Raw genomic sequence first — 12919 nt, 5'->3', positions numbered from 1 at the left:
AACTCCACCTTGCAGGCGGGGAAGGCCTCGTCCTGCATGGACACAGTGCTGTTGCTGCCCAGCACCGTGATGCCCAGCGCCTGGTGCCGGGCGTGCGTCTCCTCATACCACTCGTGCATCGCCACCGAATCGAAGGTGGGGATCAGGGTCACCTGTGGGTGGGACAGATGGACCAACGGTGAGGGGGAGCGCCCTCTGCCCTCCCGGCCCAGCCCCGAGGCATCTGAGGCCCCTCTTCTCTGACCGTGTTTGTCTCCGCCTCCATTACCTCTCGCCTGGATGTCTGCAGCCGGCGGCCGGCCTGTCCCCGAAGTCCCTTCTCCTTCTCACGGCACCCAAAGGACCCTTTCACAACCCAGGAGACCGGACCACTCTTCTGCGAATTCTTCTCCATGCTTCCCGCCCACCCCCACCGCTGCCATCTCCCCCTGTTCTCTTGCCCAGGCCTCCCTCCAGCTCCCTGAATACACTAAGCTTGCTCCCGCCGCTGGCCTTCGCCCACGCTGTGCCGTCTGCCCGGGACGCTCCCTCGCAGCTGCTCCTACCTCGGAGCTGCTCCGTAAGCTGCGTGCAAGGCTGGGTGTCAGCTCACTCACAGGCTGAGTGGGCGGCCAGGTACCTGGAGGCTCCTTCTATCCAAATTCGCCTCACCCTTCAAGGTTCTATTTCAAGGCTTCCCATGGGGACAACCCCAGCCCTCAGGGTCAATTCTCAACGTTCTTAGCTGTGTAGACACCACACATCTCACCTATTCCTCCTGGCTGATTCTCATAACATTACGGAGGTTCATTGCCAGGGGTCAGGCGAGGTGATCAAACCAGCCCCACCCTGCGACCTCACCCAGGTTTGCTGCAGACGGAAGTGGATGTAACAGGAACAGAGTCCCGAGAGCTGGGTGGCACTCCTGCATTTGACCTCATTGCCGCATGGCCTTGGGGACATGGCTTAGTCTCTCTGAGCCCCACTCCCTCCTTGGATGCGGGTGAAGGTCACACCAACCTCACAGGACAGGGTGGGCTCAGCAGGAAGACACCGGGAAGCGCTGACCCTGCTCAGTGGCAAGAGCTTGGGCAATGTCCCAGTGACATTTGCTGTCATCGAGACTGTCTCACACCCGGGTCGTCACGCACCTGGAGGTCACGGTCCCACAGCTGCTTGCCAGCCAGAAGCGCATCCAAGACAGCCCGCATGCCCTCTTCCTTGTGCTGGTCCTGGCCACTGATGACGTAGCAGAGCGCACGCACCCTCCGGAAGAACTCCTTGTCCACCAGGCGGGCACTGCCCCCGCTGGGCAAGTAGGCCAGGTCGAGGTAGACGGGGGAGCTCGGCGGGGCCAGTGACCCTCCTGGCCGACTGCCAGCTGACCCTGTGGGTAAGAGGGATGGGGTCAGTCGTGAGCTCTGGGGACAGGGAGGGGCTGAGACCCAGGGCCCGGGACAAGGCTCCCAGCTCCACCTGCACCTCTCTGAGTGGCTCCCTCCCTGGCAGGAAGCCTGATCTCCGTTTTATGGTTGACAAGCTCTCCCTGGCTTGTCCTGCAAACACCCCAGCCAACCCCTCAGTGCCTGGACACTCCCTGGCCAGTCCCTGGACACAGACATCCCCAGGGCCTGAGGGAGGGGGCAGCCAGGGAGGGCTCCCTGGAAGAGGGGGTTTTAGAGCTTGAGTTCCTAAAGCAGCAGTACCTGGAATTCTCAGCAGCATCCACCTGTTTAGTTACTCAAGGGGAGCCAATCGGGCATTTATCAAACTCTCCTGGGCACCGCCCCCTGGGGACATGGCAGTGACCAAAACAAACAAAAATCCCTGCCCTCAAGGTTGACAGGGAGCCAGAGTGGGTGTAGGAAGGAGAGCTGAGAGAGGGTGATGCAGGCTGGGCAGCCTGGATGGAGCTGGGGCAGCTGCTCTCAGGGCCTTGTCCATGCCCTGAACCCAAAGCCTGTGCAAGGGGGACAAGGCCACCATTCCTGGGCCAGTGAACTCATCAACTGATTGAGGACGTAGCCAGGTCTTGGCCACAGGAAGCCTGCCAGGTGTTTGGTGTCTTAAGATCATAAACGTTGCCCAGTGCAGGGTGTGGGCCCAGAAGGCTGCTGGGGCATTTGCAGAATGAATGAAATCCCCAGCTTTGGGCAAGTAGCGCCCCTCACTCATAACTGGGGACAGTGGTGTCGAGGACCCTGAGTGGTGCCCCAGGAAGGGAAAGCCACCGTGGCTGTGGAAGGCAAGAGGGGGACAGGAGCAGCAGAGGCAGCACAGCAAAGCGAAGGCAAAGGGAATGTGGACGGAAGCCATGGGGCGGGAGGACAGGGGTAGAGCAGGGACTGGCAAGCTATGGCCTGTGGGCCAAATATGGCAACTGCCTGCTTCTGGAAATACAGTTTTACTAGAACACCCACTGAGTACTTACTGAGCTGTTTTTGTGCTACGACACCTAGCTGAGTGAGTAGCTAGCTGAGTAGCTGAGAGAGAGACCATCTGTCCTACAAAGCTGAAAATGTTTACCCTCTGGCCCTTTAAGACAGGCTTTGCTGACACTAATGTCGATGGTTGGTTTATCAGAAGCAGTGGGAGCAGGAGACCCTGAGTGGCCAAGACTGTGGCCTTTGGAAAGAGGTCAAATGCCCAGGAAGAGAAGGTCTCAGATGATCCCCAGCCTCCGGGTGCCAGCCTTGCCCATGGGCCCTAGGGGCCACCCTCTCTCTCTCCCTGCCACTGTGCTGGGAGCCCCTGACCTGCCAAAGGTCACAAGGGCCCATCAGATGCCTCTCTTGGAATCTGCCCAGGAAAGACAAGAAGTGGGGGCTCAGGGGGGCGCTGAGGCTAGAAGACAATCAAGAGACCAGGGTGGCCAGGAGCTGAGGACAAGCCACATGGGGAGAGAAGCTGGAGATGCCTGTCGGCTCCCGGAGGGCAGGACCACCCCAGGCAACTAGAATAGGGCTCAGTCCAGAGCAAGCACTCAGTGAACATGACCTGGAGTTATTTATGACTGCCATCGTTGTCGCTGCTTTCTCACCAGCCCTCTCTTGGTAATTCTAGACCTGCTCTGACTGATGCAGTGGCCACCAAGCACTGGAACGTGGTGTGAGCCAAGAATGCTGGGAGTGCAAAACACGCACCAGGCTCCCAGGATGTAGTGTGGAAAGAGCAAAGGGAACTATCTAGTAATATTTTATATTGATTACATGCTGAAATGTCATTTTGATATAGTAGTATGCGGGAAAGAATGAACACAGCAGGATTCTGGGACGATGGCACAGTAGGAAGCTCCAAGAATCTGCTCCCTGTCTAGATAGCTGCGCTGGCAGCCCCTCAGCATAAGTCTGAAGCAACTTACATGGGACTTAAAGGACTGGAAATTTTTTCTTCCCTTCTTCCCCCTTCATTTTTTTTCTTTTTCCCCTTTCGGGAGCCAAACATTTAAGCACTAGGACACTCAAAAGCAACTACTCTACAGGGGAATTTAGAAAGCAACCACAGATGCCCAGCAAAAGGTACAGGATCAGAAAAGACATGAGAACACCCTAAGTTTACACCACAGACTGATCCCCAGCATAGAGACAGCTCACAATAATCAAAGGAAAGAGCCACAGCAAACCCTGGGCAAGGGGAAATTTTGGATCTCAAGTTATCACATTATTAGATTCAAATGTACAGTTTTCAATTAAAAAAAAATCACAAGGTACATAAACAGGAAAGTATGGCCCAGTGAAAGGAAAAAAATTTAACAGAAACTGTCCTTAAGGGAGACCAAATGGTGGACTCACCGAAGACTTAAAAAACAGTCCTAAAGATACTCAAAGAACTAAAGGAAGATGTGGGAAAAGCCAAGAAAACAATGTATGGAAAAAATACAAATATCAGTAAGGAGATAGAAAACATAAGAGTAAACGAAAAGAAATTCTGGAGCTGGAAAGTATAATAACTGAAATGAAAAATTCACTAGAAAGATTCCACTCAAGGTTTGAACAAGCAGAAGAATCAGTGGTCTTGATGACAGGGCAATGGAAATTATTGAGTCTGAGGAACAGAAAGAGAAATAATTGAAGAAAGTGAACAGAGCCTAGGGGACCTATGGGATACTATCAAGAGGACCAACATACACATTATGGGAGTCTCAGAAGAAAAAAGAGAGAGAAAGGGGCAGAAAGATTATTTCAAGAAATAATGGCCAAAATCTTCTTATATTTAATGAAAGACATGAACATAAACATCTAAGAAACTCCATGAGCCCCAAATAGGATAAATTCAAAGAGAACCAGACTGAGACACATGATAAGCAAATTGTTCAAAGATAAAGAGAATCTTTTTGTGGGAAAGAAGTGATAAAGCGGATGTTTATAGCTATAAACACTTTTATTAATATCTCAGATCAACAGCCTAACTTTACAACTTAAGGAACTGAAAAAAGAAGAAAAGTAAATCCAAAGCTAGCAGAAGGAAGGAAATAATAAAGATTAGAGCAAAGATTTTAAGAATAGAGAGTAGAAAAACGACACAGAAGATCAGCAAACCCAAAAGTTGGTTCTTTGAAAAGATTAACAAAATTGGCAAATCTTTAGTTAGATTGACTAAGAAAGAAAAAGAGCGAGAGAGAAGGGTCAAGGGAACCGGGAGTGGCCGGCGGGCGGGAGGCGGCGGCAGGTGCCCATCGTCCGGCGGGAGTTGTGCGGAAGCCCCGCACCTCCCCGCGCCCTTCACCTACTCCAGGGGCGCGCGGCCCAATGGGCCAGTGCAGAGGGTCTCCTGGAGGCCGTGTGCCCGGAACCGCCCGTGGGGCTTGGGCGCGGCGCGGGGTCGCGCTCCCCAGCTCCTTCTAGCATTCACCAAGGAGCTGGACCAGTGGGTCGAGCAGCTGAACGAGTGTAAACAACTTAACGAGAACCAGGCTAAGGAAATTTTAACAAAAGAATCAAATGCGCAAGAGGTCCGTTGTCCTGTTACCGTCTGTGGAGATGTGCATGGTCAATTCCATGATCTTATGGAACTCTATAGAATCGGTGGGAAATCACCAGATACAAACTATTCATGGTGACTATGTAGACAGAGGTTATTATTCTGTGGAGACTCTGACTCTTCTTGTGGCATTAAAGGTGCGTTATCCAGAACATATTACAATATCGAGAGGAAACCACGAAAGCCGACAAACTACCCAAGTATATGGCTTTGATGATGAATGTCTGTGAAAGTATGGAAATGCCAATGTTTGGAAATACTTTACAGATCTGTTTGATTATCTGCCACTTACAGCTTTAGCAGATGTACAGATATTCTGCCTCCATGGTGGCCTTTCCCGATCCATAGATACACTGGATCATAGAAGAGCCTTGGATCGTTTACAAGAAGTTCCACATGAGGGCCCAACGTGTGATCCGTTATGGTCAGATCCAGGTGACCGTGGTGGGTGGGGTATTTCACCACTCGGGGCTGGCTACACATCTGGACAAGATATTTCTGAAACATTTAACCATGCCAGTGGTCTCACACTGGCTTCTCATGCTCACCAACTTGTAATGGAGGGATACAATTGGTGTCACGATCGGAACGTGGTTACCATTTTCAGTGCACCCAACGATAATTAAGTTATCGTTGTGGGCACCAGGCTGCTATCATGGAATTAGATGACACTTTGAAGTATTCCTTCCTTCAGTTTGACCCAGCACCTCATCGTGGAGAGCCTCATGTGACCCAGTGCACCCCAGACTACTTTCTGTAAATTCCTCCTGGGAAAACCTGCCTTTGTATGTAGAAGTACACCTGGCTTTTAAATATATATATATATATATATATACATTTAAAAACAAAACAAAAAAAAGCACCAGTAATCTATGTGCTTCTGTAACAAAATGAGATCTGTCTTGGCATTAAACCATATCATGGACCAAACTGTGCCATACTAATGATGAGCATTTAGCACAACTTGAGAGTGAAATTAGTTCAACACTATGTTCTAGATCGGCCAGTCTTAACAGTTTGCCTGCTGTATTTGTAGTAACCGCTTTCCTTGGGGCTGTTCAAGCAAAAAAGGTAACTAACTCCATCTCCTTTTGCACTTACTTGGAGATTTTAGTTAGAGTGTTTAACTGGCATGGATTAATAGGGTTGGATTTTTATTTTTAAGAAAAATTCATAAAGCTGACTTCCACTTAATTCATTACCGTTTATTTTATTGAAATGTATAATTAACTGAAAAATTCTTGGGCATACGTTGTCATAACATTTAAAGAGATTTCCCTTCATTTAAACTAAATTACTATTTTATGTTGATCTGCATATTTCTGTATATTTGTCATGACAGTGCTTGCATTCTATTTGGTGTACTGAGCAAATAAACTTTCCATTTTAAACAAACAAACAAAACAAAATGAAAAAGAGAAGCCTCAAATTAGTAAGATCAGAAAGTGGAGATGTTACTACCAATCTACAGAAATAAAAAGCATTATGAGAGTACTATGAACAATTATGCATCAACCAACTGGATCACTTAGAAGAGATGTACACATTCCTAGAAACACAAAACCTACCAAGACTGACTCACAAAGAAATAGAAAATCTGCATAGACTTATAAATAGTAAGGAGATTGGATCAGTAATCAAAACCTCTGGGGCTTCACTGGGTTTCTACTAAACATTTAAAGAAGAATCATTAGAAAGGAAAAAGGAAAGTTATCTCTGTTCACAGATGATATAATGTTATGTGTAGAAAATCCTAAAGATTCCACACACAAAAAAGAAACCTGTTAGAACTAACAGATGAATTCAGAAAATAGCTGGATACAATATTAACACACACAAAAAAAATTGCATTTCTATATGCCAACAGTGAACAATTCAACAAGGAAATTAAGAAAACAATTCCATTTACAATAGCATAAAAAGAATGAGATACTTAGGAATCAACTTAAAAAGGAGGTAAAATATTTGTACACGAAAACTACAAAACACTACTGAAAGAAACTAAAGAGAACATAAATTAATGGAAAGATATCCCATGTTCATGGATTGGAAGACTTAAATATAAATTATGTCACCACTACCCAAAGTGATCTACAGATTCGATGCAATTCCTATCAAAATCCCAGTGATTTTTTTTTTTTTTTTTGCAGACATAGAAAAAATACATTCTGAAATTCATATGGAAGCTCACTGGAATCCCAAGGAGCCAAGGAAACCTTGAAAAAGAAGAACAAAGTAGGAGGACTTACATTTCCTGATTCCTAAAATTACTACAAAGCTATAGTAATCAAGGCAATGTGGTACTAGTATCAAGATAGACATACAGATCAATGGAATAAAATAGAGAGCCCAGAAATAAACTGTCACACATATGGTCAAATGATTTGTGACAAGGGTGCCAAGAACATTCAATGGGGAAAGGGCAGTCTTTTCAGCAAATGGCCCTGGGAAACTGGATATCAACATGCAAAAGAATGAAGTTCAATGCTTATTTAGCACCATATCCAACAATTAACTCAAAAAGCAAAATATGACAGTTAAAACTATAAAATTCTTAAAAGAAAACATAAGGCAAAAGCTTCATGACACTGGATTTGGCAATGACACCAAAAGCACAGGCAACAAAAGAAAAAGGAGACACACTCAACTTTATGAAAATCAAAAACTTTTGTGCATCAAAGGACACTATCAACAGAGTAACAAGGCAAGTCACAGAATGGGAGAAAATATTTACAAATCATTATCTGATAAGGGATTAATATCCAGAATATATAGAGAACTATCACAACCTAACCACAAAAAGACAAACCACCTGACTCAAAAATGGGCAAAGGACATTTCTAAAAAGATATACAGGGCTTCCCTGGTGGCGCAGTGGTTGAGAGTCCGCCTGCCGATGCAGGGGACACGGGTTCGTGCCCCGGTCTGGGAAGATCCCACATGCTGCGGAGCGGCTAGGCCCGTGAGCCATGGCCGCTGAGCCTGCGCGTCCGGAGCCTGAGCTCTGCAATGGGAGAGGCCACAACAGTGAGAGGCCCGTGTACCGCAAAAAAAAAAAAAAAGATATACAAATGTCCAACAAGCACATGAAAAGGTGCTCAACATCACTAATCATTAGTGAAATGCAAATCAAAACCACAGTGAGATACCACCTCACACCCATTAGGATGGCTACTATCAAAAGGCCATAAAATAGGGCTTCCCTGGTGGCGCGGTGGTTGAGAGTCCGCCTGCCGATACAGGGGACACGGGTTTGTGCCCCGGTCCGGGAAAATCCCACATGCCGCGGAGCGGCTGGGCCCATGAGCCATGGCCGCTGAGCCTGCGCGTCCGGAGCCTGTGCTCCGCAACCAGAGAGGCCACAACAGTGAGAGGCCCGTGTACCGCAAAAAAAAAAAAAAAGCCATAAAATAACAAGTGATGGCAAGGATGTGGAGAAAGTGGAACCCTTGTGCACTGTTGGTGGAACGTAAAATGGTACAGCCACTGTGGAAAACAGTACGGCAGTTCCTCAAGAAATTAAAAATAGAATCACCATAAGATCCAGCAATCCCACTTCTGAGTATATACACCAAATTTGAAAGCAAGGGTCTCAAAAAGGTATTTGTACATCCAGGTTCATAGCAGCATTATTCACAATAGCCAAAAGGTGGAAACAACTCAAGTATCTAACAATGGATGAATGGATAAACAATATGTGGTCCAGCCATATGATGGAATACTATTCAGTCTTAAAAAAGGAAGTTCTGACACATGCTACAAAATGAATAAAGCATGAGGACAACAGCCAAGTTGAAGAAGTCAGTTACAAAAAACCCCAAATACTATATGATTCCCCTTATATGATGTCCCTAGAGTAGTAAATTCAGAGACACAAAGTAGAATGGTAGTTGCCACGGGCTGGGGACAGGGAGGAATGGGGAGTTAGTGTTTAAAGGGGACAGAGTTTCAGTTCCACAAGATGAAAGAAGTTCTGGAGATGGATGGTGGTGATAGTTGTACGACAACATGAATGTACTTAATGCTATTGAACTGTGCACTTAAAAATGGCTTAAGGTAGTCAATTTTTTTTTTTTTTTTGCGGTACGCGGGCCTCTCATTGTTGCGGCCTCTCCTGTTGCGGAGCGCAGGCTCAGCGGCCATGGCTCACGGGCCCAGCCGCTCTGCGGCGTGTGGGATCTTCCCGGACTGGGGCACGAATCTGTGTCCCCTGCATCAGCAGGCGGACTCTCAATCACTGCGCCACCAGGGGAGCCCAAGGTAGTCAATTTTATGTTACATTAATTTTAGCACAATTTTTAAAAAATTTAAAAAAAAAAAAAAAAAAAAAAAGCACAGCAAGCCCAAGACTGCTACCCTTAGAAAGCTGACAGGTTGGCCCTTGGCTGCCTTCTGGGAACTTGGATTTCAGAAGGGTTCCCACCATTTCCGAAATTCCAGACTCCCCAGGAAGGGGTGAGCAAGTGTACAGCATAAACTACATTGCTGTACAAGCAGTGTAGGCATGGTGAGCCACTCTTCTTATCATTTGGGAAATGGTGGGAACCCTTCCAAATATATATATAAAATCTGATCATTCTCAGATGTATTTGGTCTTTATCCACAGTTCCCGCCTCACACCTCCTAAAACCCTTGGCATTTTCTGATCAGTAAGAGCAATGGGAGCATCTTTTGTTACAATACTTGGTTTCTTGTCCTCAGTTCCTGAAACCACTTCAGGGCCATAAAAGTGAAATGAGTGTCTGTTACTCAAAACAAGCCCTTTCCAACACAAGGTTTCTGCTAATGAAGGAGACTTTGGATCCCACCCCAGGGTGGGGGCTGGTTGTCAGGAGAACCAATCATATGATTAAGAGGTTGAAACTTTCAGTCTTGCCCTTTGATTTTGGGGGAGGGGAGAGGGGCTTGAGGTTGAATCAATGGCCATTGGCCAATAATTTAGTCAATTACAACTATGTAATGAAGCCTCCATAAAAGCCCCAAAGGACAGCTTTTTGGCCCTTTTTCAGAGAGCTTCCACGTCAGGGAACCAGAGTGCTTCTACGTGCCACTGTGTGGGGCCCCAAGCTCCCTGAGGACATCAGTCAGATCCCTCGTTTGGGACCTCATCCTATGTATCTCTTCAACTGATTGTTGATTTGTATCCTTTAACAGTGTTTTATATGTAATAAATGAGTAATCTAGGGAGTAAATGGGTTCTTCCTGAGTTCTGTAAGCTGCACTAGCAAACTAACCAAACCCAAGGAGGGGGTCATGGGAACCTCTGATTTATAGCTAGTCAGTGAGAAGCACAGGTAACAAACTAGACTTGCGATTGGCATCCTGAGTTGCAGGAGGTCACCAGAACCCCCGGTTTGCGGCCAGTTGGTCAGAAGCACAGGTAGAAACCTGGGCTTGTGACTGGCATCTGACGTGGAGGGTGGTCTTGTGGGACTGAGCCCTTTACCTGTGGTATGTGATTCTATCTCTGGGTAGAGAGTGTCAGAATTGATTTGAATTCCTCGACGCCCTGCTGGCATCCAAGAATTGCTTGTTGGTGTGGGGAAACCTACACACAGACACACACACAGTGGAACTGGGTCCAGGAACCCTTTTTGGTTGGTGTCAGGAGTGGGATTTGCTAGAATGACCCTGGCTTACAGAAACATGTGGTTTGTTTTTTGTTTTTTAGTGTGTGTGTGTGTGTGTGTGTGTGTGTGTGTGTGTGTGGTACGCGGGCCTCTCACTGTTGTGGCCTCTCCCGTTGCGGAGCACAGGCTCCGGACGCGCAGGCTCAGCGGCCATGGCTCACGGGCCCAGCTGCTCCTCAGCATGTGGGATCTTCCCGGACCGGGGCACGAACCCGTGTCGCCTGCATCGGCAGGCGGACTCTCAACCACTGCGCCACCAGGGAAGCCCCGAAACGTGTTTTTTTAAAGAGAAAGGATAAAAGGGTGGGGAATGAGCAAACGCTGATCCCCAGATAGCTACCTAGTCACCCACAGTATGAAACTGCAGCTCACTGCAATCAGTTACTAAAGGTAGAAGTTACCAACGGAATGTAGTAATGGTAGTAGACCCAACACCCAAGGAGTTGGCTCACTGGATATATAAGGAAATGCAAAATAATAAGCAGCATGCTGAATACAGTTTCCTGGTTATTGTTATCTCTATTAGCCAAAATGAAAGTTAAAAAATGTGCTCACTCAGGTCTTGATGTTGAACCAAGTTCAGATTTGGGTAGATCTGAGGTTTGGTCATTAGCCTCAAAGCCGCCCAGAGAGGGAAAAATTATGCAGGGGCATCAGGAAATACCTCTAAGGTCTCTGGTCACCAAGGTAGTTAATGTAGGGGGAGGGCAAAACCAAGAAACAACTAAAACCAGGAGACAGAGTGTAAAGAAACGGACTCACTTTGTGGACTGGTATCATCAGTTTCCTGAAGAACCTTTACCAAAATGGATCGTGAGAGTAACCAATTTGGGGGCTGTGTCTTTGGTTTTGAAGGCTGCAGAGTAGAAGAGCACATCTGGGTTGATGCAGGACCCGAAGCTCACTACTGAACAATCACAGATTGTTCCAGACACACAGGAGGTTATCCCCGAAGGAATAACCAGCCTGGCAGACTGGATAAACACCACTGAAAAGTGTGTTTATCCTGAGAAGGGGGGACTGCCCAACTCACCCCATAAATGCCAAGTGGGACACCCCAGATGAAGCAGCTGAAATGCTTCCTATGCAAGCCATGTGGGATTAGCTTTATAACTGGGACATTCACCCACTGAATATGCCTGTTACCCAGGTTTTGGTAAATGCTGTGATTAACGGGACCCTTGTTGCATGGGCACCCCATGGAACTTTACTGCTACAAAACTGAACAGCAGTTCTAGAAGCCTTATCAGATCTGCTATTCAGCTTCTCTGATGACACCAAGAACATTAGAGTAATTAAGAAAACGGGGAGAGACAAAGGGGAGAGTCGAGGGACTTGACCGAGTGGAGTGGTAATCTTCAGATGGCTGTTGAAACGTAGAATGAATAAAGCAGACACTGATAGAGTTGAAACAGGTGAAACTGAGCAGGACCCTGTGGGGCTCCTGGACATGGAAGCCTTTCTGTGTACCCCATTCCTGGTTTGTAGGGGACAGACTCCAGCCTCCGTGACCTTCCCGGAGTCCCAAAGGGCAGATTCAAACAGTTGCTAATCAGGGAAGGGAGGGGATGCAGAGACAAGGGAGGGGCAGCCAAGAAACAATAGGGCAGCCTTGGGGCAGGGGCTCGTTCCACCTCAAGGAATACATATTAACAATACCTTTGAGCTCTTTACAGAAATAAAACCCCCAACAAATGGAAGATGTCAGCATTATTCATCCCAGAGAACAGCATCTGAGGCCAGATGAAAGGAACCAGAGAAGCTCATCAAGAGATTTAAACCCACCCTTGAACCACTGCTATAAAACTCACCAAATCCCCCCTGGGTTGGGAGACAGTTTTTCAGGGGCATGAGCCCACTGTGCCCCACTCTGCCTGGCAAAGCAATGAGGTTGTTCTTTTTTTTTAAAAGCTATTCTTTTCTAATTCACCCAAAACTCTCCCTGCAAGATTCGACGCGGCACTGGTTCACAGAAGCTGAGTTTTCGGCAACAGATGCAGCACTAGCAGAGATTGGGTGGACCAGTGCGGCCCCCAACGTTTTGTTAAAGGGCCCCAAACAAGTCCACTATTTACTCTAGTTTGGAGGGATTTCAAAAGCCAGGAGGCAAAGATTACAATGAGAAACCTGACCAGGAATCCCCTGCGGGTGAGGACTAGGAAGATTAATGAAGATAAAGACTGAAGCAGAGGCCAGGATCTTCTGGCTCCACCCCGGGGGTGGGGACCCAAGGCCATCTGCACAGGCGTGGAGAAAACAGCCAGGAGAGGAAGGAGACCTTCCCAGGATTCCTAGATACAGGAGCCCAAAGCACTGTGATTCCAACACCT

At 47.3% G+C, this 12919-nt stretch overlaps 1 protein-coding gene and 1 pseudogene across 1 annotated transcript in view; one reads left to right on the top strand and one right to left on the bottom strand.

Moving 5' to 3' along the window:
* MAP1S (microtubule associated protein 1S) overlaps positions 1 to 12919 on the bottom strand; it is a 27887-nt gene that overhangs the window by 876 nt on the left and 14092 nt on the right. The window contains exons 6-7 of the mRNA XM_024767471.1: positions 1131 to 1366; positions 4 to 152 (exon numbers count right to left, since the gene is read on the bottom strand). Coding sequence (XP_024623239.1) covers positions 4 to 152; positions 1131 to 1366 — 385 coding nt within the window. The remainder of the gene's footprint in view (positions 1 to 3; positions 153 to 1130; positions 1367 to 12919) is intronic.
* LOC112414822 (serine/threonine-protein phosphatase 2A catalytic subunit beta isoform pseudogene) lies at positions 4847 to 5730 on the top strand (annotated as a pseudogene).

Source organism: Neophocaena asiaeorientalis, unplaced genomic scaffold, assembly GCF_003031525.2.
Source record: "Neophocaena asiaeorientalis asiaeorientalis breed wild unplaced genomic scaffold, Neophocaena_asiaeorientalis_V1.1 scaffold87, whole genome shotgun sequence".
Taxonomy (NCBI): Eukaryota; Metazoa; Chordata; class Mammalia; order Artiodactyla; family Phocoenidae; genus Neophocaena; species Neophocaena asiaeorientalis.
Note: the sequence above shows the minus strand (reverse complement) of the source record. Positions and strands in the feature narration are given on the sequence as shown.